The sequence below is a fragment of the Lissotriton helveticus genome, chromosome 4_1, assembly GCF_964261635.1.
Source record: "Lissotriton helveticus chromosome 4_1, aLisHel1.1, whole genome shotgun sequence".
Taxonomy (NCBI): Eukaryota; Metazoa; Chordata; class Amphibia; order Caudata; family Salamandridae; genus Lissotriton; species Lissotriton helveticus.
In genome coordinates this window covers 1314936279-1314963916 of record NC_136063.1, presented here as the reverse complement: position 1 = coordinate 1314963916, position 27638 = coordinate 1314936279, and the positions used below count along the sequence as shown (strand labels likewise).

The following is a 27638-nucleotide window of genomic DNA, read 5'->3' as shown; positions in this document are numbered from 1 at the left end:
ATGACTTAGTGTTACGCCTGCTTAGCAGTGAGCAAGACATGGGGATCGTACATAAAGGAGGCTGAATACGGGACTTTGTTAACATTATGAATGCAGAGTTGGAAGGTGAATATCTAAAACGAAGATGATAGTTACAATGTTGTGAGTGGAGAATTTGTGGAGTGGAGAACGCAGCAACAGTGTAGTCAAACCATTATTTAATACTTCTCACTGTTGCCGTCAATACAAGAAACTTAAACCCATAAAAAATCTCTCATTAAGATGGTCACTTTAGAGCTCAAAACCCTACTAAGAGCACACTAGACTCTAAAAATTATCATTATTATTTATTTAGTAGTTGAAGCTGGTTATATAAGAAAATATAAACACATTTAGTCTGTCAATAGCAAAAATGATTATGCCCATTTACAAAAAACCTAAACGTGTGTCTAAAAGTCACAGGTTAGAATTCATAATAGTTTAAAAAAAATCACTAGTAGAATAAAATCATCTCCATTAAGTACCTTTTTTTTTTTTACATAATTCCGAAAAATATTGACAGTGATATATGTTAATGAGTTTCAGAAGCACCAGTTGAACAATGCTCGTTTCTGTGTATATGGTAACATCTGATATTTCGCTCACGTGCTCCAGTGAGGCCTACGCAAGCTCTCCTGAAGCCTAACCTAATTTTCAGCTTCAATTTAATTGCAAGATATTCAAACTATTGAGTCCTGACTAGGATGGCGGCTTACTGATTGTAGGAAACCTTTGGCAACATCTGCATCTTGGCTCAGATTGAAGAAGTAAAGTGTAACCTCGAGTTTAAATGAATGCCTCATTAATCATGTGTGCACAGGTTGACTAATCTCTTTAATCATTTGCTACAAAATGGTTTAAAAGCATTTATTAGGTGATGTTGTTTCCTTATTGTGAGGAATTTTTAAGCAACAACTTTGAATTAATGTTCTCTGCAGATTTAAAAAAACCTATCGAGGTGGCAGTCAAGAAAAAGCAAAATGTCCATGCAAATGTAAGATCATCTGTTATAGCTTCAACTGGGACAGAACCTGCGAAGCTTTATAATCTTCTTAGCACTTATTGTGAGTGGTCCAGAATTATTTCTTTTATTTTCCTGGCCCGGCTTTACCATTATCGAAGGACCTTAATTTCAAAGCCAGGGAAATAGTGATAATTATACATTTTTGGGGAATAACATGCGGTAATGGAAGTTACTGTGCTGATTTCCACCTGTTTTTCTCCAGTATTTCACCTGGAATTGTTGTGTGCTTTCAGCAGGTTAAATGCTCATGTGGAATACCACTTAATAATGGTGTTTCCGTTGAACCCCTACTTTCTGATGGGCCTTGGAGCTCATGTTACCGAGGCCACTGGAATTAATGGGTCATTTGTAATGAAAGCTTGAGTTCCACCGCCTCCAACTTAGCAATATGACCGCTTCCATACAGCTACCAAGCTGAGACACCATATGTAATAATGGGAAGCACCTTGCAATTGTACGCTCTTATGAGCGTTCACAAGAAAAGCCGGCATTTAATATTAAATTGATGTAAGGTCTGACTGTTTTTCAGAATATTGCTTTTCTTCTGGCTATAATCTTTTTTTCCAGTTGGGTTTTTCATGTTCCAGGGTGCCAGGTTACTTGTAGCTTAATATTATTTACAGTTTTCTGCCATTGGCCTGTCAAAAATACTTCTAATCAACTTTATCAAAGCATTTTTCTTCCACTACGCCTTTAGAGAATTCCGTTTAGCATGTGCTACAAGATAGCCATTGTACGTCACTGATGATGTAACTGGAGCTAACCCAAATGTTGAATCCGCATTAATGCAAACTATGCCAAACAATACTGTACTGAAATTGTTTATAATGCAGAATGACACCTCCAAACTGAGTCTTCATAAAAACTGAATCATTTCAAGGATATATATTTTTTGTAAATTAGCCAAATTCAACCAATGCAAAGAATAACTGAGGAAACTAAAGCAACACTACTGACATGCCAAAATCCTAAATATGGAGGCGCAGATGTTCTTTTGATCAGAACCACAACTCGGACAATCTCTTTTGAACTATGTAAATTCAATACAGACAGAACCTTCACTCACACCTGTGTCCCTTTCACCTGTGAAATCATTAATATGTCTTACTTATGTGCCAGACAATCGCATGCGCCTCCCTGATGTCTGCTTTGAAAGAAACACACTCAAACCATTTTGCATTGGTAATCCAAGGTCATCCATTTGTGTTCAGGATCCTTGGAGTTATGGTGACCAAACAACTGCCAAGCTGCTTAGACGCACAAATACACTTTGATCTAAAACTTTCTGAACTCTGTCTTAATCATGGATAACATCTAAACATTATTATTATACAGTTCTTTTTTTTTTTTTTTTGCATGGCTACCCAACCAGGGTTTCCCAGCGCTTTGACAGCAGGTAGATCAGCCTAGGAGGAGCTAAAAGAGCCACATTTTCAGTTCCTTGCGAAAGATGGAAAGGGAAGCACAGCATCTTAGGGACTCCGGGTGGGCATTCGACCGCATAGGACCGAATAAGGAAAAGGAGCGTCCGACCATGTTGGTATATTGGACTCTCGGAACTATGAACTTAAATCCACTGCTTGAGCGCAGGGTACGAGCCTGGTAGTATGCAGTCATTTTTTTGCAAGTACCGTGGTCCTGAGCAAGAGCCGATCTTGTGCATGAAGGCAAGTGCTTTGAATTCTAATCACTTGTTCACTAGAGGCCAGTGGAGTTGGCGGAGAAGCCCAGATGCTGAGGAGTTTTTTTAGAGGGGGGAACAGAAGTCTGGAATTCTGGACCACCTGCAGGCATCTTACGGTAGACTTGTCTGCCCAATAAACATCTTGCTATAAAATGAAGTTATTGTCCTGTCACAGAGTCTAACCTGCCTTTATTGTTTTACATGAATTATAAGTGGCGATTGACCGTGTCAACCGTTGTAACCCAAAAGGAGAAAGGTCAATGACATACTTGTGTTGCTCGTCAACAACCCAGTACACATTCAGCTCTGGAAGAATGTAAATCACAGCCTGCTCCTATTAAATGTTTGAAAAACAGAAAGCTTTCTGTTTGACAACCCATCAACTAACACACATCCTTTGCCTTTAAAGTTGCCTCTGTCTCGTAAACCCTTTTAATAGCTTTTCACCAAAGGAAAGCATGTAGTTACCATGTTTGGCAAACAGCTGTACTGCAAACATTAACATAAAACATGGTAAACACGCTCCTCTACAACTACTACTCTTCATCCTCAATCCATTTTCCTCATGCACCCTAAGGTTCCCCTCCGATGCCAGTAGTCTTGATGTCCACCTTAGCTCATCTATGGGGATGGACTCTTTCATCACAGCCACTGCTGCTAGGCACCAGGTTCTACATATTCATAAGATTTGGTATTGTATGTCGTCCCACACAGCCAAGGTGCTGATCAGCACGCAAGAACTAATGCAGGAGCCTACTAGTCGGCATGCCAAATTGTTGTTTGTCCCCACTCCGCGAAGACGTTTTACCATCAGAACCATAATCAGTCTCCCAAGGCATGCACCTATTTCTCCCTTTCTGCCTCCGGTTTTAAAAAGTCTTTTTAAAAAGCTAATAATGGCACCTCTCCAATCTACCTCATATCTTCACAAGATATGCCCCACATGCTCCTTTGGTATACGAATCTGCACTTACTAAATTAATTTAGGCCACCTCGAGTGGCTGCCATGCACTGCTCCTTCCATTTGTTAGGACCTTTACTCTGGATCTCACTTCCATTCTCCATCGGACCTAACCCCTCTTTGCAGGACTTCAAAACAACTTTGAAAAACTATCCCCTGTTGCTTGTGAACCATCCATGCTACACAGTGGGTTTCAGATCTTCAACCACACTGTGTAAAATATATTAATACTAACCCGAAGCCCAAGTCTAACTTATGTTTTTATTTTGATCTGTTACCTGTTTATTTTTTAAGGAAATTAAAGAGACAAAGCAGTGCGTTGTCCCTTATTAACTTCATCCATGATAGTTTAAGTAAATTACTAAATCCATTGAGTGACTTATATGCAAACAGGGGTGTTCTTTTTCACATAATTTCTGATTGAAATGTTGTCTACCTCTACACATGAGTATGTAAGAAAATTAAAACCTTTGTTGGACTGACTTTCTTCTAGGATCTACCGAGTACTCGAAGATGTAGCTAACTTTCTATATTGAGGTTGGACTGCTTAGAAGTGTAAACATGAACATACGCTCATTTTATGTGTAGCATCATTACATATTGTAACAAAAATAAGATGTTGTGAAGGAGATTATTTTTTTCATTTGTGCATGCAGTGCAATGTACTAATCTCAGTGAGTCCAAATCCGTATTTTATCCATCTGAGGTCGAGTACAATTAGGTTTGGTGTTTATTAACCCCTGCTATTGACAGCTCTGTAAAAGGGCAAAACTGTTGCAGTAAGTACCATATAAAAATGTGACTATTTTATAAATAGACTTAATATGTTGTTTAAAACGTGCTATTGGTGTGTTTGTGTTTTGTAATGTGGAGCGCACTGGATTAATGGTATCTCAGAGCACCAAGGTGAGTGGTGCGAATGAGTAGCAAGATACAAGTCACGTGAGCCAATCCAATGTCCTAAGATAAACAAGGAAAATAGCCCTGGATTCTGCCCCATGAGTAATCTGTCAATGATGATCTTAGATCACGAGCAGTGGTAGAAATACAGCTAGATGGATAGGACTTGGAATGAGTCCTTTGGAGCGGAGCCCATCTTTGGCATCCGTCCGAATACAAGAGGAATGCGGTTATGATCCTGCAGCTAAATTGAGGGTTTGGTGTCTAGTCCTGATTTGACTGGTCATATGTTGAGGCGAAAGATGTGTTTCCAGATATTTTCCAGTTCCTAGGTAGTTCTCCTCAAATCTCAAGGACAGGGGTGAGAAGTTGAGCCTTGTACATGGTTGAATTTTCCATCAAGATGTTTGAATTCATACTGACGAACCAATAGTAAATGTTTCCAACTGTTAATGATGAACCCTATTGGGTCATATTTTTGTGACTTTTTAGATAACTGCAAAACATGATGGATCAAACCCAGATCTTTTGACTGGGTGTGAGTGTTTGATTGGTTCAGATGCTCCGTCCATCACCACCCCTTTTGTACCGCTTTCAGATAACTGAGCATAAGTCAGAATCCCCTCTGAAGTGTAATACTCCCTGTCGAAATGTTAGTACTGTTTAAAATGTTATAAGTACACATTAGCTATGTTTGTGTGTAAGTAATATAATTTAAAAAACATGTATGACTTTTTCAGAGATGCAGAGGTACAGTACACATAATATATTTTTTTTATACTTGCCGAAAAAATGTGTTCCTAAAACCATGGTACCCTTCCTTTGTAGAACCGCCCGTCCCTATTGCGCCACCACAGCTTTCATCAGTCGGGGCAACGTATTTATGGATACAACTAAATGCAAACTCCATCAATGGAGATGGACCTATAATCGAGAGGGAGGTTGAGTACCGCACTGCAACAGGGAGCTGGTACGACATACAGCCAGTGGACTCTACAAGTTACAAGATTGGACATCTAGATCCAGACACTGAGTATGAAATCAGTGTGCTGCTGACACGGCCGGGAGAAGGAGGAACGGGATCTCCTGGTCCAGCCCTGAAAACAAGGACTAAATGTGCTGGTGAGTACAATTTTTGTTCTCAGGAAGCTGTCAATGTCTTCTAAAGTGTAGCTGAGGCACAGAACAGTGAAGTTGTTTGCCCTGAATGGAAACGGTGATTAAATACATAGCGTAGGTCAAATATGATTGTCTGTGTTTTGTATTCCATGGTTGTTCTTATGCAGCACAGTTTTGTACGGAAGGCTGCTGATGACCTTGTTCATGGTATGCCTAGCAAGGCCAAATCCATCCTTTAATTTCAGGAAATCTAAATAAGATACATTTGCATACAATTTATCTAAATAGCACTTGTTTGTACAATAAGAGGTCAACTTGAAAATATGGTATGAATTCGGCTCTCCAATGCCTGTGTTGGAGTCATTAAGCCATTATTGTCTGTATAACAAAATTGAAATCTTTCTTTTGTCTATGAATGGAGGTAGTGTGTTTAACTAAAGATCCGGTACTCACAAGTAGGGCTTTTGCTTGTGTTTTTGTGCAGTGTTTAAGTGGTGAGAGTGGTTGCAAGTGGAATTAAATTGTTGTGCCCTATTTTGTGGGCTTATTTTTCATTGTTAGACTTTGACCAAGGGTAAGAGAAAGAAAGGAGGATTTATAGAAGGTGAGAAAACAGTGTCAAAGGGATGGAGCAGGAATGGAAAAGAACGTGCAAGAGGGAGATATTGAAAAAGAAGCGGAAGTCGTGAAAGAAAGAGGTGGAACTATGTTGCCTTTATATTCAGCAACCCCTTCCTTCGACTTGCCGGTGGTGGCCTCCTTAAACAAAACTTTGGGACACAGCGCTTTATTACAAATCAAGCACTGGTCTTGTGGGGTTTGCGTAGCTGGTTGTTCATGACTAAAAGCGGTTTATGAGACGCACTCTTTTTCATTAAATCCTTGTTATGGTGGATGACTCTGGACGCTGATGCCGGATAGAAGGAGGACGTGTTTTAGTAGTGTCTCGACCATAAGGTGTTGTTCCTTCCCAAAATGATTGTGAGCAGTGGGCAGGTCTTGCACCCAGTCATGGTGCAGGCAGGTGTGATCTGGGTGTGCCTGCTGTGCAGATTCATTTGCATGCAGCCTCTGTTATATCCACCTCTGCGTGTGAATGCAGTATTGGTCAAAAGCACGTACCAAGTGTAGGGAAAGTCCATTTTGCACTTTCAAGGGTAGCAGTAACTCATGGCCTATTTGAGTGTCATAGGCACTTTCAAGCACAATTCATGGCTTTGATGATGTTACTTGACAAGGGAAGCGACCAAGTGCCACAGATAGTCCTAGATCCGGAGTTAGCATTCGGTCAGGCAAAGAGCCCGGGCCTACTGGGGTCACTGAACATCAACTTCAATTGTTAAAAAAATTGCAAACACTAAAACATGTATATTTCTGCTCTCGGAGAGGAAGATGATGCAGATATGCTAGACTGTCACAGCACTTGGTGTCCTTACTTTTGTAGCTTGCTGATTTACAATGTATAACTTTTGAAATTGGATCATAAAATTAGCTTGCGCATTTAAGATTTCCAGTTCTTTTTATTTTAGCGTTGTTTGCTGTTACCTCGTTTAGTGCCTTCTTGCAGATTAACATGTCTCTAAATAATCTTGGTCATCATACACTTAAATAGCTACAGAGTGGGCGGGAGGCTGCGACATTTGCTCTGCAGGTGGGCTGCCAGCTTTCTCCTTTGGCGCAGCTCCTCTGTAACTGGTACTTAAGGGGACCTGGCATTCCTATTTTAGTCTTCTCCTCTGAAAGTTTCTCAAACGTGCACTTTGTTCTTTCTTCAGGATTGGTATATTCGACTGCTCTCCCTATAAAAATATTGTTAGAGGTTATACACAGAATGATGTATCCCAACTGTATTTTTACATGCTGGTATAATTGGGGCATAAACATCAGTGGTCTGTATGTCAAGTGCATTAAATAGACAGGCACAGAGATGACAATCTGGTAAATTTTAAGTGTGCTTGTTGAGGGTGCCTTATTCCGTACAATTTCACAATGGGAATGAAGGTTCTCAGTTCAAAGCAGACAGCAGGTGTCCAGTATTTACAAAATCATTCATTTGTGTGTTGGGGAATGCAGGTACTGTGTAATAGGTTTTTTTCCTCAGTGAAGAGAAGTTCTCTCACTTAGGTATTTTTGCTCTTGAAGGTCAATATCTATTAGTAGGCATCAACTTACATCACAAACCATGATCAATGGTTCATAATCAGTGGCTTGCAACATCGAAGTTTAAGGGTCATGTAGAGATTATTTTAGAGACATTGTAATGGTATTATATTTGTGAGGAGCTTGTGGCAGATACCGAACCGTGTCCGGGCTGATGACACAATGTCGTTGGTAGCCCAGAATCCTTAGAGATTGTCTTCTTGACTATGGGCTATCAAAAGACTCTACAAGCCTCGGGTTAGTGCTTCTAGAGATGGACCATGTCTGCGACCCTGTGGTTCAACTCCAAATTAATTGCTGTTATTCATAACATTTAAAGTTCGAAGTGATCTTTGTAGATTATCTCAGTCTCAGCCCCTGCAATAATGTAATCCCTGGATCAATGTTCTTGCGATGTCCAGTTTTTTATTTGTATTTAAAAAAAAAACCTTTTTTTAATCCAGTTTCACGCTTTCAACCACAATCAACATTGCAGCACTTACAACAATAGACACAGTCCATAGCGGGCAACATAAGGGACATTTCATTGTTTTATCATTAATAGATTCACAGGAGGCTAGGGCCAGTAACCGTGCAGCAAAACGGCTACGGTCACAGCCAAATGCAAAAGGGCCAAGAACGCTCTCAACTTTTTGTCTGGTACTCTCCTCACTGAAGAGTATAGCTTTGGGTCCATAAATCTTTCAACCAGGACACCCTGAAGCTTTGTATTCCTCCCTACTGTGATTCATACGGAGTTCCTCCGCCATATCTAAACTTCTTTATATGAATAGACGCGTCCTACCTCTCTGAGAATGCTCAATGTGCAGCAAATTGTCAATATGTATTAACCCCTTCAGTGACTAATAATTTGAATTTGCTTTCTTGAACTATGTCTGTTGCTATTTATTATCCTGAATTAATCTTTACAATTCAGATATGCACCATTGGCCATGTATTGTCTGGGTAAAGCCTGTACCTCAGCATTTGGGACTCTGAGCTTTCTTCAAAGAACCATGCTTTGCAGCCACTTCACAGTTATCAGTTTTGCTCGCATATGCATATCTGTCAAGTGTTTGCTTCATATGTAAGAGAAATTGGTATCAAAATGGATAGTTGTGCATTATCACACATGCGGTGTAGTGAACCTTTGTTTTGATAGTATTGACAGTGATGGCTCAGGCCAAGAATGTTTTTTATGTAGTTCATGTGTCACCAACACATGGTCCACAATTGTGAGATTTACAAATCAAAACAATAATGATTTGTGAAGAATTTTGGAATCCAGTAGAGGGTGGATGTCCCCATTCAATCCATTCTTCGGCAGGTTGACATTGTTTTTTTGTTAGTGACAAGGGTAACATTTTGAAATTCAACAAGCACCGCTCCCGTTTGGTGGTAAAATCTGTGAAACATTCATGACGTGGAGAGAGTCACTGCTGGTGAAAGTTAAAATGAGTAAATGTAAAGAAACCTGGACACTTTTTCAGATTTATACCGAGATGTATGGACCATAACGTGGTACCCCCTCGGGCACCTGAAGTCCTTCACAGGTCTGGTCTGTTATGTGAACTAGGCACAAGTCTTTAGTGATGTATTTCTACAAGAAAACTGTGATATTTGCGTTCTAAGTCCATGTCGAGTAGGGTGACCAGAATTTTAAAGCCAAAAACCGGGACATTTCACAAAAATAGAAGAAGGACTACACTTTTACTTCAAGGGATGAGAGCGCTCCTCAGCAGAGAATTACAGAACAGGCAGTAAGAACATACATAAAATGCAATTTTTAAGCCCAGTAACTTGCATGTTAATTAAATTGCTTTCTTGAAACAACTGCTAAGTATCCCTGCTTTGTAAAACATGAAAAACACCTCCCACCGTTTTCAGTCGACCCTCTCCAAAAACGGGGACATGAGCTAAATTTCTTGAAATTTGCTGGGACAGCTGGTTAAAAACAGGGACCGTCCTGGCAAAACGGGGACGCCTAGTCACCCTAATGTCGAGCCAATGTCTAGTCTTTGCCTGCCGACCTAGGATTGGGTCTGCTTGGTGCTCCTGAATGGAGCTGCCCCCCATTGCTAATGTGATATTGCAGGGAGTATGTATTCCCACTTTTTTGTTTGTCGGAACGTATAAAACATAAATAAGGCTGATTAGATGAGTATCCTGGATTCACAACCTTTTATCATTCGGAGCTTTCTTTGTCACACTAAGGAACACCGACTTGTTACTTTAGAGGGGACTAAGAGCTTGATACCTCAATACATGGGAGCAGATTCAGACACCACCCTCAACTCCCCTGTGTGGTTGGTTCTGCCTGTGGCTTACTGTCAGAAAAAAAAGCTGCGCCCTGCAAATGTTGCAGCTTCGGAGCTAATGTGGAGTTTCGCTACCAGACTTTTTGCTCATGCCAATGTAGTGGACGTTTTACGTAAGCCAAGAGGGAGACAGAAAAGTCGCCATTTGCAGATGGGAGATGGGAAGGGTCTCCTTTGAAGTGGCATTATCTTACAATATGTGGTGATTGAATCAGTGCCCATCACTACTGGTGGAGTTTCTGCCACTAAATGTGTTCACTGGGAGTCTACCACTAGCTGTTAGACTTGATCTAACTCAGTCCTCGACCTCCACAACTTTTCTGCTCAAATATTTCACTGCTCTGTATCTTTGTAAAAGGTAGGTGATTTGATCTGCTGAGTTAGTCAACAAACATTTCAGGGGGAGTGAAGATGAGGAACAATGACACGGCTTAGGGACTATATTTTCTTAACGAGCAGTGCACTTGAACAAAAAAAAACCTTTTTCAGTCTTTGTATACATTTCCTTTAAATCCTTTATTTTCAAATCCAAATATGATTTTACAAAAAGGCAGCCAATGCGTTTCGTTCAAAACGGCAATAAGCCAAGAGAACTTCTTCAGGGCAGGTCAGTGTTAGTGCACCAAACAGTCGTATATGTGCGCTTTCATCATTTTCCCATATGTAGCTCTGTCCACCTGTCTCTCTACTTTTTCCAAATTAATCTATGTGTCAGGCCTTTGGAGTTATGATGAAACATACCAGATCGTTTTTTAAAAATAATTATTCAAGCATGTAATCAAACTAGTTTTAATTTGATGATGATCTGGGGCATAGCAATGTCTGGGATCATTTCAACACTCAGGCAGCTTGAGAGAGATGCCATTTTAATGGAGGCTGATCTAGCCCCAATGGGAAGCTATGACTTACCACGATACACAATGGCTGGAAATAAGGAGGCTGCTGCAAATAATCAGGGCCGTCTCCTCCATTATAGCGGAAGAGCGTTGCCCCACTGAAATGCCTCAAAGATGAAAAATACATTGTTAATGAAGTTAATTCATTACCATTTTATTTTTCGTCACCCCATCCCGAACAGTATCAGGACAGGGGCGGGGCTTCTGCTCAATGGCAGCGGCAGGGAGGAGGGTGGGCTGCCGTATGCACTTGTTTAAAGTGTGCTTGTCTCATTGACCGGTTGCCTTGCGATGCCCAACCACACATGCGCACTCTCTCAGCCCAGCTTCCTTAAGACAGCTAAGTTGACAGTAAGTGCAGGCATTCAATGCCCTCTGGAGCACCAACAGAGGCCGCTCCCTCCAATGACGGTGCTGCTCTCATGAGCATGAGAGCAGCGCCAGGATTGGCTTGGGAGCCTGCCTCGAGGAGAGAAGACGATGAAGGACTTCACCTTGTTGCAGGAAGATAAGTGTTTTATTTTATTTGATGTATCATTTTTTCCCCCACCCGCCCCACCTCACTCTGGACATGCCAGGCGCCGCTGCAAATAATAGACAAATATTAGAGAAATAGCAGACCAAATGTACAGATGGAGACTACAGTTTGAGAGAGATACTCCGGATAAACTTTTATCATTGTTGTTAAAGCGGTAAACCGCAGGAGGCCAGAACAATATCACACAAAAGGAGAAAAAAAAAGTATTCTTTGAATAGCTGCGCAATTTCAGTGTCCCACTGAGATAAATGTTCAGTGAACCAGACCGTTTCTGATTATGGGATCCCTGCTCACCCTGACACACACGCAAAAAGATTCAGTCAAGGTCCCTTTTACCTAGAGGAAATAAAGTTGGTCCTACAGAAACTGAATACAGGTAAAACATCAGGAAATGAGGCAGCTCCAAGTCGAGTTTTATAGAACATAGAGTAAACGCATTATAAGAAAAATTGCAAGCCGTGTTTACTGAATCAAGCAAGCAGTGAATACTGTCTAAATCGAAGCAGAAGGCTCTCACAGCTTTCCTCTTCAGAGTGATCAAAGATCTGCATGACTACAAGGCCTATAGGTTACCATCTGTGTTAAATGTAGACACCAAAATATTGGTGAGCAGACACAAGATGTTCATGACTACTCTAGTGCTTGGAAACCAATGCGCTTATGTACCGGTAGAAGAACTGTACAAAATTGTCAGAAACTGCTGCATGTCATGGATGGTATGAATGAGGGCAATGAAGACTTGGGGGCAGATGTACCAACGCAATTTTTAGTCGCAAACGCTGCGATTCTCAAAAAAGCAGTGTTTGCGTCAAAAAATTTGCAAAACGGTATGTAGTAGGGAAATCGCATCGCAAAATTAGGGACCGCAACATTTGCGATTCCTTAACTTTGCGTAACCATTTAAGGAATCGCAAATTGCGATTCCTTAAATGCTATGCATCAAGCATTCAATTTTTGCGATTTCCCCTTAAGAAATCGCAATTTACCACCAACTTCAAGTTGGCGGTAATTTGGGATTTCTTTCACAAATGCACTTTTTTGCATCTGTGAAGGTGCCATATGGCGCACATACATGCCCTTAGGGCATGTATGTGCGCCATATGCGCACACATGTTCATTTCAGGGGTGCATCAGGGTGTCCTTATGACACCCTTGCACCCTTGAAATTATTCTCAGTTTGCTATTCTCTAATTGCGAATCGCAAATTCAGAATTACTTCACATTCATTCCTATGGGTCTCCAGGCCCATAGAAATGAATGGGAAAGTATTCCTTAATTGCGATTTCGCAATTTGCTAATCGCAATTAAGGAAAACTCAAAAAATCGCTATTTGAGAATCACAAACGGGGATTTTCATACATATGCCCATTGGTCTTGGTTTCATTGGACTGAAAAAGCTTTCGACTCACTGTCACTGGAATACCCAAACATGGTATTACATTCCATGAATTTTGGCCCAGAGTTCAACGGTTGGATTAGATTGCTGTATACTCATTGTCTGATGAGAGTTAAGGTAACCACACTAATATCAGAAAAATGAAATCTTGACTGGAGCATAAGAGAGGGCACCTGTCTTGGTACCCTTGCTGTTTAATCTGACAGTGGAGCCCCTAGGTTGTGCTAACAGGAGATGCATGAGACTGGATGTGTTTAGGGTAGGGAGCGGTGGAGCACGCGGTACCCTCTTATACAGGTGATATTCTTATATATTTCAAGGATCCGACTCAGTCAGTGCAAAGATGGCTACATATTCTCATACAATTTGCGATCTCCGGATTAAATGTCCGTAAAGATAAATCTTTGTTTCCACTGGGTGTGCTGGTGAGGATTAATGCAGACCAGTTTCTCCTTCCTAATGCCAAGGGTGACTGGATCCTTCTCTGTGGTGGGTGTACATGTTACATTGTTGGAAGACTGCTGTCAGAAACTTAACATGATTAAAATGATTACTAACCTATAGAAATGCAGCGATTTCTGGAGGACGTACTCCCTCTTTATCAGGCCGGTTAGCATGGATTGTTTAACCAAGGTGTTCAGACCTGTTTCAGCGCTGTCTATACTATTCCATACTGTCCAAGCAAAAATATTCAAGGTACCTAATGGAGTTCTCTCAATGGTCCTGTGGGAAGGTAGGAGAATCAGGGTGAAGCTGCAGACACTGGAGCTGTGGTGTGATGGAGAACAAGCCCTGATTGAGATTTTTTTTTTATTGGATGCACAGTAAAAATCAGTTGAAGGCTGGTTCTCTGATAAGAGGCTAAACACAAAATTACTCATTAGATTCAAAGCGTGTGCGGTCCTGCAGTCTGTATTATTTGACAATTTATGAGCGTTACAAAAGGAGCGGCGCGTAATATGTATGGCAATGAGTCAGCGGAGAAGGACTGTACATATAGGCAGTGGCGTAACGAAACTTGAGGGGGCCCCCCTGCAAGATATGTGGAGGGGGCCCCCTGGACTGAATCAGGAGCTTTCCAGCCAGGGTATTGTGCTGAGGGGGCCTTTGGAGCTCCCCCCCCCCCCCCCAACCCCCCCCAACACTGCGGGTGCCTATATTACGCCACTGGCCTGGTGCTCCTGCTGTATGAAAATTAAAGTTGTGCTGTCCCTCTATTTGTGAATACTGGTGCTCCTGCTGCCTTCTCCTTTTTGGTCGCTGCTGCTTAGTCTTTGCCCTTGGAGCCAGACATGGCCTCATTCAAGTAGTGCCTAGTCACCTCGTCTCTTCTTGTGAACACAAGCATTTCTAAATGCTTCTGCAGACACGATGCAGGCCCTTCACTGCTCTTTTCTTACACTCTAAGCTGGACGGAGAGACCACCCCTAAAATGTTGCTGTGCAGTAGAAGAAAATATTTCCGTAAAGTGGAGCACTAATACCTGAATGCAGAAGGGAGGGCCTTTATCTATAATTTTCTGTTCTTTGCTATGAGCTCATTGCCTCATTTGAACCAAGCTCATCTGCCTGCCAATTCCTGAACCCATGACCTTTCCATGTCCTGCTCTCTGGTCCTCTCTCCTCACTTCTGATGATGCTTTGCTTTGGCACAAGGTTTGGTAAAACCTCACTCTTCCCTTTGGCCCTCTGTGTGCTACTTTGTTCTTGGAGCAAGAGACTTCAAGGGCTGTTTTGTGAACTTCTTTTTCCAGGACCTTCCACCAGGGCATGGCTCTGGCTCCCTGGTGCTCACTTCACGAGCCAGGGGTTTGCATTTATGTGTTTGAGAGAAGTTTGCTCCGCTGTTAATTATATTTGCATGCAACTTGTTGAGTCTTCAGAAAACCCTTTTCAATGTACAAAAAAACAACACAACTGCTGACATATTGGTTGTTATTTTTCAACAGTCTGTTGTGTATTAACTGTGTTAGCCCCAGGACTCATAATGACATAAAGGACAAAAAAAGAGCTGATACAAGAACTTTAACCTTGTATAAGATGTCTACGAAGCCGGGCATTTGGTGGGGAAAATTCTCCAGGCCACAATTCAAAATTAACCCATAATCAGGCAAACACTGTTTTTCTAAGACAGATTTGTCTACCCCTTAATAGTGCAGATTTGAGTTTGAAGACTACTCTGGAAAATGTTTGTAATCGAGTAGTAGTGTCATAACCCAAGCAGAATCAAAAACCTCTCAGTAAATGATCCCAGAACTATTTAGTAACATTGGAAAGTATGTTATGATTAAAATAGTAACAAAACAACAATCATTGGATTTGTCACTGCAAAGTTATAGCATTGCAAAATACCATTCCCATTCAAGGTGGACAGTCCATTAATTCCTCCATAGTGTTCACAAGTCGCCCTGGAGGCTTCTTTCTACTCCATTAGCATCCAGCCTCCAGTCAACCTCTTGCCTTCAGGTAGGGTAGAGGGGCTGGATGAGAGTCAGTCACCTTGTGCAGCCAGGCACCTTCCAGTTCCCAAACTTCGCAGAGTTCCTGGGGCAGTGTCTCTGGCTGACCAATGGCAAATTAGCAGAATAAGACCTGGATTTATGCTTAGTTAGCAATATTAAGAGCCTAAACATGCAAGCAGGAGCAACTTAACAAGACACACGGTTACAATAACTTGTGACTAACTACAGCTATCCTGCCAGGGAATACAGAGGTCCTCAGGCATAGCTCAGAATGTTGTTAAAAAAATCAACTTCGTTTCACTTCAATGTAAGCAGACTTCAGAAAGCTGTCTATAAGGAAGCAATAGGTTGGTTCTACAAATAGGTGGTAGCGCAAAAGAAAGTGGTAACAAAAGAAAATAGTAGCGATCAGGACCGCTAGTGCGCATTACTCCCAGGTTCCCTCTATGCAGAAAAGTAGAACAAGCATAGGTTTCTACTGCTAGTTGTCTATGACTCATCTGAGGCATGCAGCTCGGTGGCTGGCACAGGCGGGCTGCAGAAGACCGGGACAGCAAAAATTAAATTATGGTCTGACCGTCTCAGTGCCTGGAACCCACCAGCCACCTCAAATGCAGTTTACGCTGCGCATGACAATACTGGCCCAGCCCTGCCATACCTTATCCCTCACCATGAGGCTGAAAACCATGCAGCTGCATGCAGCGCACCATGCAGCACATACGCACCATTTAATTTATGAGGCGGGTCGGCAGACGTAACTTTCAAACTGCGTTCCAGACAGACCCTGCTGTCAGCGAATGTACTGTGTGCCGAGGAGGCCCCTGGAGCTCGGGGGCCACCCGCAACGCAGGGGTGCGGGGGCCTGTGTTACACCCATGAAAACAATGGTGCAGCACTGATTGCCAGTCCAGAGCTGAATTTGCCATAGAGTATACCGGCCATTCCCCGACAACGCTGGTTCATGCAGCTCTCTGTTTAAGTTGAACTAAGCCACTTGAAGTTACACTCCTGCCCCCTTCGGGCCACATTTACAGCAGTAACTGTCACTTACCTGCTGTACTTGTTTTGCATCGCTGTTCGTGACCTCCCTGTTGCACTGCTTCCCTGCATATACTCCACAGGCCTGACTGCTACTGGCATCTCTAGAGGGTGGGCAGATAAGGCCCTGAGGAAACTGCCCTTTTTGTATGGTCACCCCGCAATTTTTCCCCAGTGCTGATGGTATTTACTGGAGCCTGCTAACCAGGCCACAGTGCCAGTGCTCTCTCCCTAATTTATGATGCACTTGAAATGGTAACCCTAATTGTAGCTGCGGCTGGTGCAGGTAAGGGCGGGGGGGAGGAGTCAACAGACGGCGACAAGGGAAAATAACATTTTAAAAAACAAAAACACTTAATTCGCGTTAGCTGCATTGCCGAGTTGGCGCTAACAGGAGAAGTGTTTTTATTTCTTCTTACTTTTCCGACTGTGCATGCGTGCTGCAGTGTTTAGCACACATAAAAAGTGGGAAAAGCTTTTAAAGTTATCTAGGCATATTATTTTGTGCAGGAAAGATACCCTTCCTGTACAAAACCTATGCTAGGCTCACGCACACACCCTAGTGCTATGGTGCTAAGGTGTGTGCGGTGCTCGCCAGCTGAAATTACAGCGGCACTTTGGAAAGGGGAGGAGAGAGACATATCTCTCTAGATATGGCACACTCCTGCTCCCTCCCTGTCAATCAGCGCAGCCTCTTTGGGTGCTGTACTGCGTTGTGTGTAGTTTTAAATTTGGTCCACAGAGAAACTACTACCAGTGGTTAATTTGTAAAAAAAACGATATATATGTGCCAAAGCTCTCATAAGCAGGCAGCTTGCACCAGCCTAAAACCGAACCAACTACTTAGCATGAAAGTGGGGAGAAGATGTGGCTTAGTTGCCAGAGCGGCTGACTTCGCAGCTGAGGAACCAAGTTCGAGTCCCAGCTCAACATTCTGCGATTCTGGGCAAATCATTTAATCTCCCCTTGCCTACCATAACTGAATGTGTCTTAACTGGTGCTCATGAAAAGTGCTGGTGTTGAGGATTATGTGCCGGACCTGAGCACCGGAAACCACTGGCTCAAATGAAGCCCTGATTACTACCCTGTATTTCCGAGCTGTTCAGTCTGAAGCTATGCAGTAAATGCCATGATCTTTCGAGTTAATCTATGTGCTGTAGATTGTACAATGTAGAGAAAAATAAACAGAACCTATGTGCATCTGTAGTCCTCATCAAACAGCATCCTGATGCAGCTCCAATAGAGAAGGTCATTGCTTGTGCTGTGCACATGTCCCACCCACAGGCGCACACAGCACAAACAAGAACGCATCATCGGCCTCCATGATATTTTCTTTTGAAGAGTGCTTAATTTGAACCGGTGGTTTCTGGTGCTCAGCCCAGGCCCTTTATTGTCAACACTGGCTTTTATGACAGTCTGCCGCATGGAGGTGCTATTTGTCTAATTTACAGATCAGAACAACAACAGTTGTTTAAATACTTGCATCCAGGCTATTACTGTTTTTTTGTATTTCTTGAATATTCTGAACCGTCACACTTTTAGAAATGTGATGGTTTGTAGTTGTGTTGATACTGTCATTGGCAGTGATGTCAGGGGCAATGGGGGGGGGTGCTAGCTGCAGTGGCCTCCTGACAAGGGCTCTGGCACTTAATTTTCTACAAATTAAGCACTGCTTTTAAAATATTTTCTTTCATGGGAAGTCTGCTAGTTGTGCACATGTGCAGGCACATATTCCCGCTAGTGCATACGCACATCTGCTGGGCTGAATTCACTTCCCGCAGACACCTCGAGGGGGTGTGGGCACTCGGGCCAAAGATAAGGTGAGAGGATGTGGTGTAACAACTAGAGCTGCCGACTTTGGAACTAGGGAACCGGAATCAAGTCTCAGCATCTGCTCAACATCCTGTGATTCTGGGCAAATCACTTAATCTTCGTCTGTCTACAAAAAAATGAATTCATTCTTGTATAATGGAACTTGTGCTTATGTAAAGCGCTCCAATACCATCGGGTCGAGTTCACTATAAAAAAAAAAGTGAATTATGACAAAATAGTTGAAGTCAGACACTCAAATAATCATTCCAGGCTAGTGGAGCTGATGATTCCTCTGAGCCCTTAATAAACAGATTTTTTTGCAGTGCATTGCAGTCGAAAAGCTTTTAAAAGGTTCAGAGACTTGGTGCTATACAAGCAACATATTTGTATTATTAAATATCTTTAACTGAAAGGGGATTTCGCAACAGACTTCCGAGTGCAGGCGAAAGCAGGAGACTCTGGAGCTCCTTCCTTGAGATGATGGAAGTGCTGCGGTGGCGAGGAGGCTCTGCCTCACTGCTTCATCTAAGAGTAGTGAAGGCCTGGCAGAGAGAATCTTTTACAGTGAAAAACGTGATCTGAACTCGGCTGACACCGCCTCTTGTGCACAGGAACATAATGGGGCCCCAGCGCGATCATGATTTAAGCTGCATTTAAGCTGCACGATAGCTAAGGTTTGAGGCCTCTGCAGCTGCAACTTTAAGGATCAAGAGCATGAGGCGTCTTCAGGGCACTCAAAACGAAAGTAAATTACATTATCAGGATAAGAAAGTAGTGACAGGAAAGTCTGAAAGTCAATTAAATATTTGGATATTGCAGAAGGGTGTGACACTTACTGATAACGAGCAGCGCATTCACGAAACTGTGTGCCTGCCTGGCCTTCCTGCAAGGCACATGGAGGGGCCCCCTGCGGGCTCAGTCAGGAGCTCTGCGGCCAGAGAGCAGTGCCGAGGGGGCCCCTGGAGATTTGAGGCCCCCCCCCCGCACCGCGTGGGCTGCGGGGGCCTGTGTTACGCCGGTACATATAGGCCTTACGTTGTGCAGGGAGAGCTGTGGTTCATGCATTAATTTGGCCAAATCCCAAAGCAAGTGAATGAGAGCAATTTATAGGTAAGGGAAGAGCTAATGTTTCAGCAAGTACAAGGTATGTTTTGGGTCCCCCAGACGGCATTTTTACAATATTAAAAGATAAGTAAAGTATCTGAAGATACTTGGGCTGAGCATTGCAGGTCCCCGAAACATCGAGTTTATTGCAGGTTACGTTAGACAAGCCTCGGACTAGGGATTCTAGCACCTTATTTTACAGAGTTCTCAGGAATGGTGTGCATTAAACTGCCTTACCTTCGAAAAACAAGCATTTACAATGCAATGGGTCTCCCAGCATTAAAGTTTGAGTTATTGGCATTGTGCATGACAATGCGTTGCATCAATTTTTATTTTAAACTCTGAATTGGTGAGTGAGGGGGCAAATCTTAATGTGCATAGAAGTAGTCATTGTCATCCTTAACATATGAGGGTAATCTTGACAGAAATGTGCCCTGTTTTGCATAATGTTTGTACCTACTTAATGACACAGATTATACTGAAGCCACTCTAGGAACAACAGTGATTGCCTTTGGTACAATGCATCTAAAGGCAAAATGCTGGTAATTATTTCAAATGGGGCGACCTGGTGGCGTATCCCATTCTTCTTGGAGGTGAAAGGCGACACCTCACGTTCAGGGGGCACCTTCACATTTCTCTAATACAGGTCCGTAACCCAGGCCCCTGCGGTCCCCGCGCATCAACCCTTAAATGGTTCATTTAGTCCAAGGCTAATAAGTATCTGTGAGATATGTGAGACACTAAGGTGCCCTCATTACATTTTCCTTAGGGTGGTGGTACATTATTTTGTGGAACACCACTGCTCTAAGCCTTCGAGATCTATGCCCATCATTCCCTTCTGCTCCTGATGTGATAGTCACCTGCGTGTGTTCACAGCATTGAAACCTGGCAAACATTCAAGCATGAGCACATATTTATCGGTTAAATAATTATGGGTGAGCCCTATTAATAATGTGCAGCCGACACCTTTTCCTCTGTTCAACTTTATGAGTCAATCGTGTGATTAGACCACTCACACCTCTTTACAGTAGGTGCAGGAACCACCAGGGCTGTCTTGCCGCTACTACAGGCCAGAGTTTGCGCAGTCCACAGAGATCGCGGCCGCAGGTGCCTTCAACCCAGTGATTCAGTTTAAGTGCAGTCTCTTTGAGCTCAATTGTGTAAGCCGGAACAGAATTACTGTCTGTGTGTCTTTGTTGCCGTTTTTGCAATATACACACTGAATCTAAAAAATATATTTTCAAATCCAACTTCTCATGTGACGCCGCCTCCCACCCTGAAACTCCACCCTAGGGTTGGTTGGGACAGAAAATGGGCCCAGGCACCAAAAGTAAAAGTGTATATTGGTAAATGAAAGATATCTATAAAAAAAATGCCCATCCGTTTTTGCAAATCAGTGCAGTTTCGAACTTGTGCAGATGTTTTTCAATATATGGAAGGCAGGGTGGGTTTAAGCATGCTGCAGGCAATGTTTGTGGTAATCTCTAGGAAATCAACAGTGCAAACAGGCCCAGTTTATGTCAGATAACAGCACATGTTGGTCCTGCAGTTACAGGCATCAGGAGAACCACGAATAATATTACGTAGCACCTGTAAATGACACCCAGAGAACGGATGACGTCAACACAGCCGACATTGCAGGGCATTCAACGGGCAGGTGCTAGGAAGCAGCACTTGGTTAACTTAAAGGTGCGCCCAGGTACTGTAGTCTGGTGAGCACCTGTACTTTTATATGTTGATGTTAAATCCTTCTGCGGGGAGTTTGAAGATGTCAGCTTGGCATGGGGTGAGACAGTCAAGAGAACTACAGCGTCAACAGCGTTATAAACACAAGTATTGTAAGGTCTGTTATAAGACACTGTCAGGCACAGATACCCACGCGCACTTCCCCCCGGACTGTTCAGTCTTTGCAAAGCAAACTAACAAAGGGGTTGTTACTCTGCACAAAACTCACCGGATAGCAGATCTTAAATGTCCCGTGGCATGCGCCTGGCTTTCAGTCGGCGTTGTGTTTAAGCCTGGAGAACTATTTTATACTTTTACTTTCACTTTAAGCGCTATAAATAAATACAAACCTGGGAGTGAAATCCAGAACGGGTTGAAAGTCACCTTCATGTGCCGGAAACGGGTGGCACCCGAGCAGTGGTAGTTACTCACCGCACACAGTCACCCACTGGAAATGCCTTGGACCTGTTCTCCCGCTGAGCCGTGGATTCATCCTATATTAAGATTCATTCCTTCGACAAGGAAATGGGGGGCTAGAGTCACGCTTTGTAGTCAAAATAGGTGCATTCTGGGACCTGTAGTTTCACCTTTACTACGGAAAGTATGGAATCACAAACACCAGCGTGACAAGATTTGTTGGCGAACACGTCACGTATAAGGTGTAGCACTCGCCTAGTACACGGTCACCCAGTAGCCCATCACCAGTACTAACCACTAACACAAAACCACCGAGGAGTACTTAAGTCACCGACCCAGAGTACCCGAATCGGCACACCTGAGTCGTTTACCTCTCAATCTCCCGTTGACTACGGTCTATCCACCATGTTCAACAACACGAACCAGCGCAAATCTCTCAATAGAGTAGACGTCAGTGTGTGGAAATAAAAGAACGAGGCCACTACAGACCAGTACTCACCATCACTGGGACGGCGGCGGCCCCCGGACATCCGCCATGCTGCGGGCTCCCGGTCACGGCCTTACCCGTGGGTCCAAGGCGGCTAGAGGCGCCGGTGAGCGCAGTACACAAATCCCGCGGCGCCCTCCCCGTGGGGCCCCTCTCCAAGCTACAGGCAGGGTAGGAGGAAGTCAGAGGCGGAGGAGCGCCGGGCTTCCGCCCCTCCCTCCTCCCGGGCACTCTCTGCGTTACCCTTACAGGAGTGAGACAGGGAGGGAGGAGTGTTGTACCAGGGCAGGCAGGGGACGCGAGAAGGAGAGAGGGAGACATCTCGCACAGAGTGGGGTGCCTTGAGAGGGGAAAATCCGGCTGAGGGAGAGAGGGTCCCTCAAAAAGAGGGACAGAAGGACAAGGGAGAGAGGACGTGGCATACCAACCAGAGCTACCGATTTTGGAACTGGGGAAGCGAGCTCGAGTCTCGACGTCGGCCCAACATCCTGTGATTCCGGGCACATTGATTTACCCCCGCCTACAAAACAAGGATTTTTTTACACATTTTTTCCACCAGCCGTAAATGCCCGGCTGCAGTGTGAATCAAAAATCAATAGAGCTGCTCTAATGGCGGCTGCCGCAGTTTGCGTCGTCTGGCGTCGGAGGAGGGGGCGAGGGAGGGCTGCTGTGACGTCAGCCTCGTTCTCAGAGTCCATTGGCCCCGGCCTCGGATGTTCCGCACGGTGGAGGGCGGACATAATTCACGGTGACGCGGGGCTCCCATGCCCGAGGGAGAGCCCCGCGGAGGCCAAAGAACATCGGATTGGCGGTAAGTGGGACTTAGTTTGGGGGGGGGGCGGTGCGGTGCGCTTGTGTGTGATATGTGTATGTGTATTTGGGGGGGCGTGTATGTGTATGTGCGCTCCTGTGTGTGTGCGCATGCGTGCAGGGGGAGGTGTGGCTGTGTGGTACAGCTTTCCAGGAGAGGAGACAGGAGCTGGCCACAGCGAGCGCGTTCGCGTGCGCATGTTCTGCTCAATTCTCTGCGCGCGGCCAGCTCCTGTCCCCTCTCCTGGGAAGCAGACTCGCTCACAATAGGTCTCTGGCGAGACCGCGCTTTTGCGCGGTTCAACGCCAGGAGACCTAAGAACGGGACAAAGATTGCTGAGAAAAAGTAATTGCTAAACCGTTGTCCAAGACATAGAGGTTAGTGAAGAAGACACCTATCAACTTCATATTCTGATATACCGTGCAGGACTCACATCACATCACACCACTGACTCTGAGTGAGACATGCGGACTAGCATGGAAGGTGGCCCAAGTGTTATGATAGCACAAATTTTATACACAGGACATTGTTCTGCCAAATAGGCAGTTGCCGGAGAGAAAACACCGCTGCGGTCTCCACAGGCCTGCTAGCCGTGTGTGTCACCATTCAAGGGTAAGAATAAAACGTGCATCAGATTTTTTAACTAATATTAGCAGAGAAGGTTAGCTGTAAGGTGATGCTGGGAGCTTGATTGAGTGGTGAGGCTGAGTGGTCTGCAGCAGAGGCGTCATGGGATGCAGACAAGCGTAGACGATAAGCCGCCAGTGATTGGTTTGAATGGCAGACGGTGGGACCAGAGTTGAGGCATCCCGAAGACCAATCGCCGCCATGAATGAGACAGATTGTGTATGATGCAATTACATAAATTGCATAGCTAGGGAGGGGATAGTTGAGTACATCACCGAATGGAAGGTGTCCGTGTCCGATTACACAGCTAAATGTCCGTGTAGAGCCCTGATTATTAGCTGCTCAGTTTGTCGATGTAAATCAGGCGCGCAACGCCCATAGGGCTAAAAGGGCTTCAGGTGTCTAGCGTCTTATTTCCGGCACCCAAGTTTTTCACAGGTCTTTGAAAGACCATTTGCATATTTACATACCTTTGTTACCTGGTTAACAAGGCTTAGTTTTTTTAATGGCCCCATTACCCCCTGGACCCCCACTCTGTCTATTCCTCACATTTGTATTTTACTTTTACTGCTGTAGTGTGAGAATGTATTTCATGAAAAGGAATATAGGGTTACCTAAAGGAAAATTCTAGCCATTTGTTGTTTAAAGAGCCTGCAAAGGCCATGCCTTAACATTAAAGAGGGTTATAAATAAAATAATACGTATTCATTTGTAATGTGACTTTTCTGTCTTTGTTCCTTTTAATTATCAGTCATGGATCATTCAAGCAGCCCTAGAACACAATTAAAAATGCTTTCTATTTATATTTGCTGTTCCAAGTGTGCAGAGATAACTGCTGAAAATAGGCTTTAGGTGACTGCTTATTTTTGTACTGTCTGGGACATCAATATAATGAGCTGGCAACCCTAATCACAACACTGGAAGTTTGTTGCAGGATGAGCACTATATTTCCTCCACCCCTGATCCCTAGACCCTGAATTATGCCATAATAGCAATAGTTTAACTTATATCTGAAACCCTACGCCACTGTCAATAACATGCTGAGTTACTTCAAGTATCTGGGAATGCACCCTATATTCAGACAACTCACTCCTCATTCTCACTCTTCACCTTCACACTTACCCTGCACTTACAGTGATTACAATGTACTCATACTGATCACCATGCACTTACACCATTCACCTGCACACCCTGCACTTAAAGTGACAACACTGCACTTATGCCACTCGCCTTGAACTCACACCGTTCTCCCTCCATTTGCCCTGCGGTTACATGAGCACACAGCTCACTCTGCACTCACAGTGATCCCTCTGTACTCACAGTGCACTTGCGCTGTTCACCCTGTACCTCACCCGGCAGTCACACGAGTACACTACTCACCCTGCACTCACGTGACACTTCATTCAGCTGTCCCCCTCACTGCTCACTCTGCAATCTCACACAAACAAGTCCATCACTAACCATACATTTATTTGTCCCACTCTGCCCTTACATCGGCACCCAAATCCATATGGTCACCTCACTCACCCTGCAGTCACTCCTCTCACCCTGCTCTCACACTGTTGCATCGCCCACTGTCCACTCACATGGACACTCCTGTCACCCACACAGCGCAGAGGGTTGATGTGCCTGCTACAAAGAACGTGTACCATGCAGATCACAGAACTAAGTGTGAGTAAACTACGGGTAGCCCTATAAAAAATGAAATGTTTGTCAGAAGGGGGCTATAGAGAGATGAGGTGCATTGTTGGCGAGTGGTAGTGAGGAATTCATGGATAGAAGGGCATGGGGGAGGGGGCGCCAAAAAAGACTCTTGCACCGTGCGTGCCCAGTGTTAATGCCATCCCTGGCTGGGAGTCTTATCCCCCCGCCCCGAAGCAGTAGGGTTATCTGTGCTGTTTCTAAAAACTTACATTTATTTGCTTTTGCGATTAACAGATCTGGTCTGCAACTGTCAGTTGGATGGCCTGTGGAAGGGTGAAGGCAGTGTCGGTAGTCAGTATGCATCAGCCGGATGGATTTCCACTCACTCAAAATTAACATCAGCGCGTGTATTTTACAATCACAGATGTGTTTGAGGTTTAAATATGTATGTTTTGTGTACGTTTAATTCTTTAAGAGCTCCTCGACAGATCTTGCATGGTGAAAAACAAGAATGGGCAAAGCTGTGTGCAGAACTATTCGAAACTTAAACATATGGATTGCTTTTGTTAACGTTCCAAATGTTTATGTAGCAAATGCATTTTAAAAGGACTCGACTTTGGAGCACCTAACTTTACCGTCTCTGTTGTTATGCTGACAAGTCCTTTCCCAGCAGCATTGATACTCCATAATGAAGGCGACCACACAGCCACAGACTGCGGCAATCCCACCCCGAGAGGACCAGAGGTGTTTTGCTGCTCATGATCAGGCTTGCAATGCAACAACCACATATGTTCTAAAACGAAATGTGCTCTGCAGTAGAATAGCCAGGCGGTGAGGTGAGCAGTTACATCACTCTGGTCTCTGCCGGTGTTTGTTCACCTCGCACCTCTTTGGCTGATCGAAGTCTTTGGAGCAAAACACAAAAAATGTGATGGCTCAAATGGTAAAATTAATCTAAATGCAGTAGTCCTTTCTGTCATGCCTCAGCGAAAAGAGAAGAGCCACAAACGTGGGCCCTCTCTGTAATGCTGCTGCAAGCAAAAAGAAACCCAAAACAATGGATTGGAAAGGCACCCACGGCACTGCCTGTGGTGACACAGGAACACCAATCGATAGGCCCCCAGAGTTCACTATGCAGTAGGGATTCAGACTTCCATGCGGTTGAAGTTACTAGAAGAGCGTGTAGTGTATATTTGCCTGGATTGGGATCGTAAAAATACGTAATATTCCTTCACCTGTAGACCAATGGCCAGATGACATTGAACGTTATACCCCAATTCAATGTGTGTACTATGCAAAGTGTATGTGTCTTCTTTTTGCTAGTCTTTTGCTATTATTTTCTTGTTTCCTTTTGATGAGGTGTCCTTTTTTATTCTAATTACACCTTCTTCCCCTCCGTTTAACCCCTTGTATGCGGGGCAGATTACCCCGCTGTGCTGGGGGGGGGGGGCGCACACAGCGCCCAGATGCTCATGACAAGCTCAGCTCGTCATGAGCCATGGTGCTCGTGTGCTCATGACGAGCTGAGCTCGTCATGACCACACCTGTTTGTGTAGAACGTTCGCACAGCAGGGGAATTTCCCCAGCGTGCGAGCGTTCTAACGGTCATGACGAGCTCAGCTCGTCATGAGCACACGAGCACCGTGGCTGAGCTCGTCATGAGTATTCAAGGGGTTAAAGTGCAGGGCACTGGTATAATTGAGCACTGATTGGGTGCTTAGATTTGAATGAAGGAAAAAGGGATTTCTGTGAAATTTTGTAGGGCTGCATGTTTTTAATAGCGAGGAGACTAGCGCCAATCACTAAAAGATAAGGACATGGGTGTATTTTACCCTTTCATGATCTCGGCTAAGATCATGAAAACATTGTAATGGATAAAGAGCAGGAAAGACAATAAAAGACCCAGGTCGCTGATTTTTCTTCGGTTTCTCCCTGTCTTGCAACTAAGTCAGATTCTTAGGTGCTGCGATTGTTTTTTAATTATCGCAAAGTGGCATACTAATAACAGGCTCGAGGGGTTGGGAGAGCTTGGTACTCTAATGAGAAAGCAATTAAGATGGGTATGAGTAAAAGTCTGCCATTGTTAAATGTGTTCTCTGCAATTAATAAGAGCAGTCATTTAATGGACGACTCCTTGCACCTGTTTAATTACTGCGATAATTGTATGCTGGGTGCCTGTTGCCCTGAGGTCTAGTGCGGTACTTTGAGACTGAGAATGGTAGGCCAAACATGTAGTAAGTCTAATAGTTGCAGAGTGTTTGCCGCACGTGACTTCATTTTGTGAAACTCATTTGTGGTCAACCGAGGCAGCTGCCGCCTCCCTGGCTTGAAAATGATCGCTAATTGGTAGGTGTAGAAATCAATATTCTTTCATTATCCCAGTACAGCATATTGGATTTTCTTTGTGTTAAAATGAGCTTGCACCACGTTTCTTGAGACACTGGAGCGCGCCACTACCTCCCTCAAGATCATTTACTCGTAAACGCTTCCAATGGTACCTGTGCAGGGAAGGGCGTCTT

The 27638-nt window shown here is 44.0% G+C and overlaps 1 protein-coding gene across 18 annotated transcripts in view; it reads left to right on the top strand.

The window, feature by feature from the left end:
* The window catches only part of PTPRM (protein tyrosine phosphatase receptor type M), a 1498021-nt gene that overhangs the window by 584714 nt on the left and 885669 nt on the right, over nt 1-27638 (top strand). For all 18 annotated transcript variants that reach the window (XM_078687901.1, XM_078687900.1, XM_078687899.1 and 15 more), the window contains exon 7: nt 5416-5709. In XM_078687901.1, the coding sequence (XP_078544027.1) occupies nt 5416-5709 (294 nt within the window). The remainder of the gene's footprint in view (nt 1-5415; nt 5710-27638) is intronic.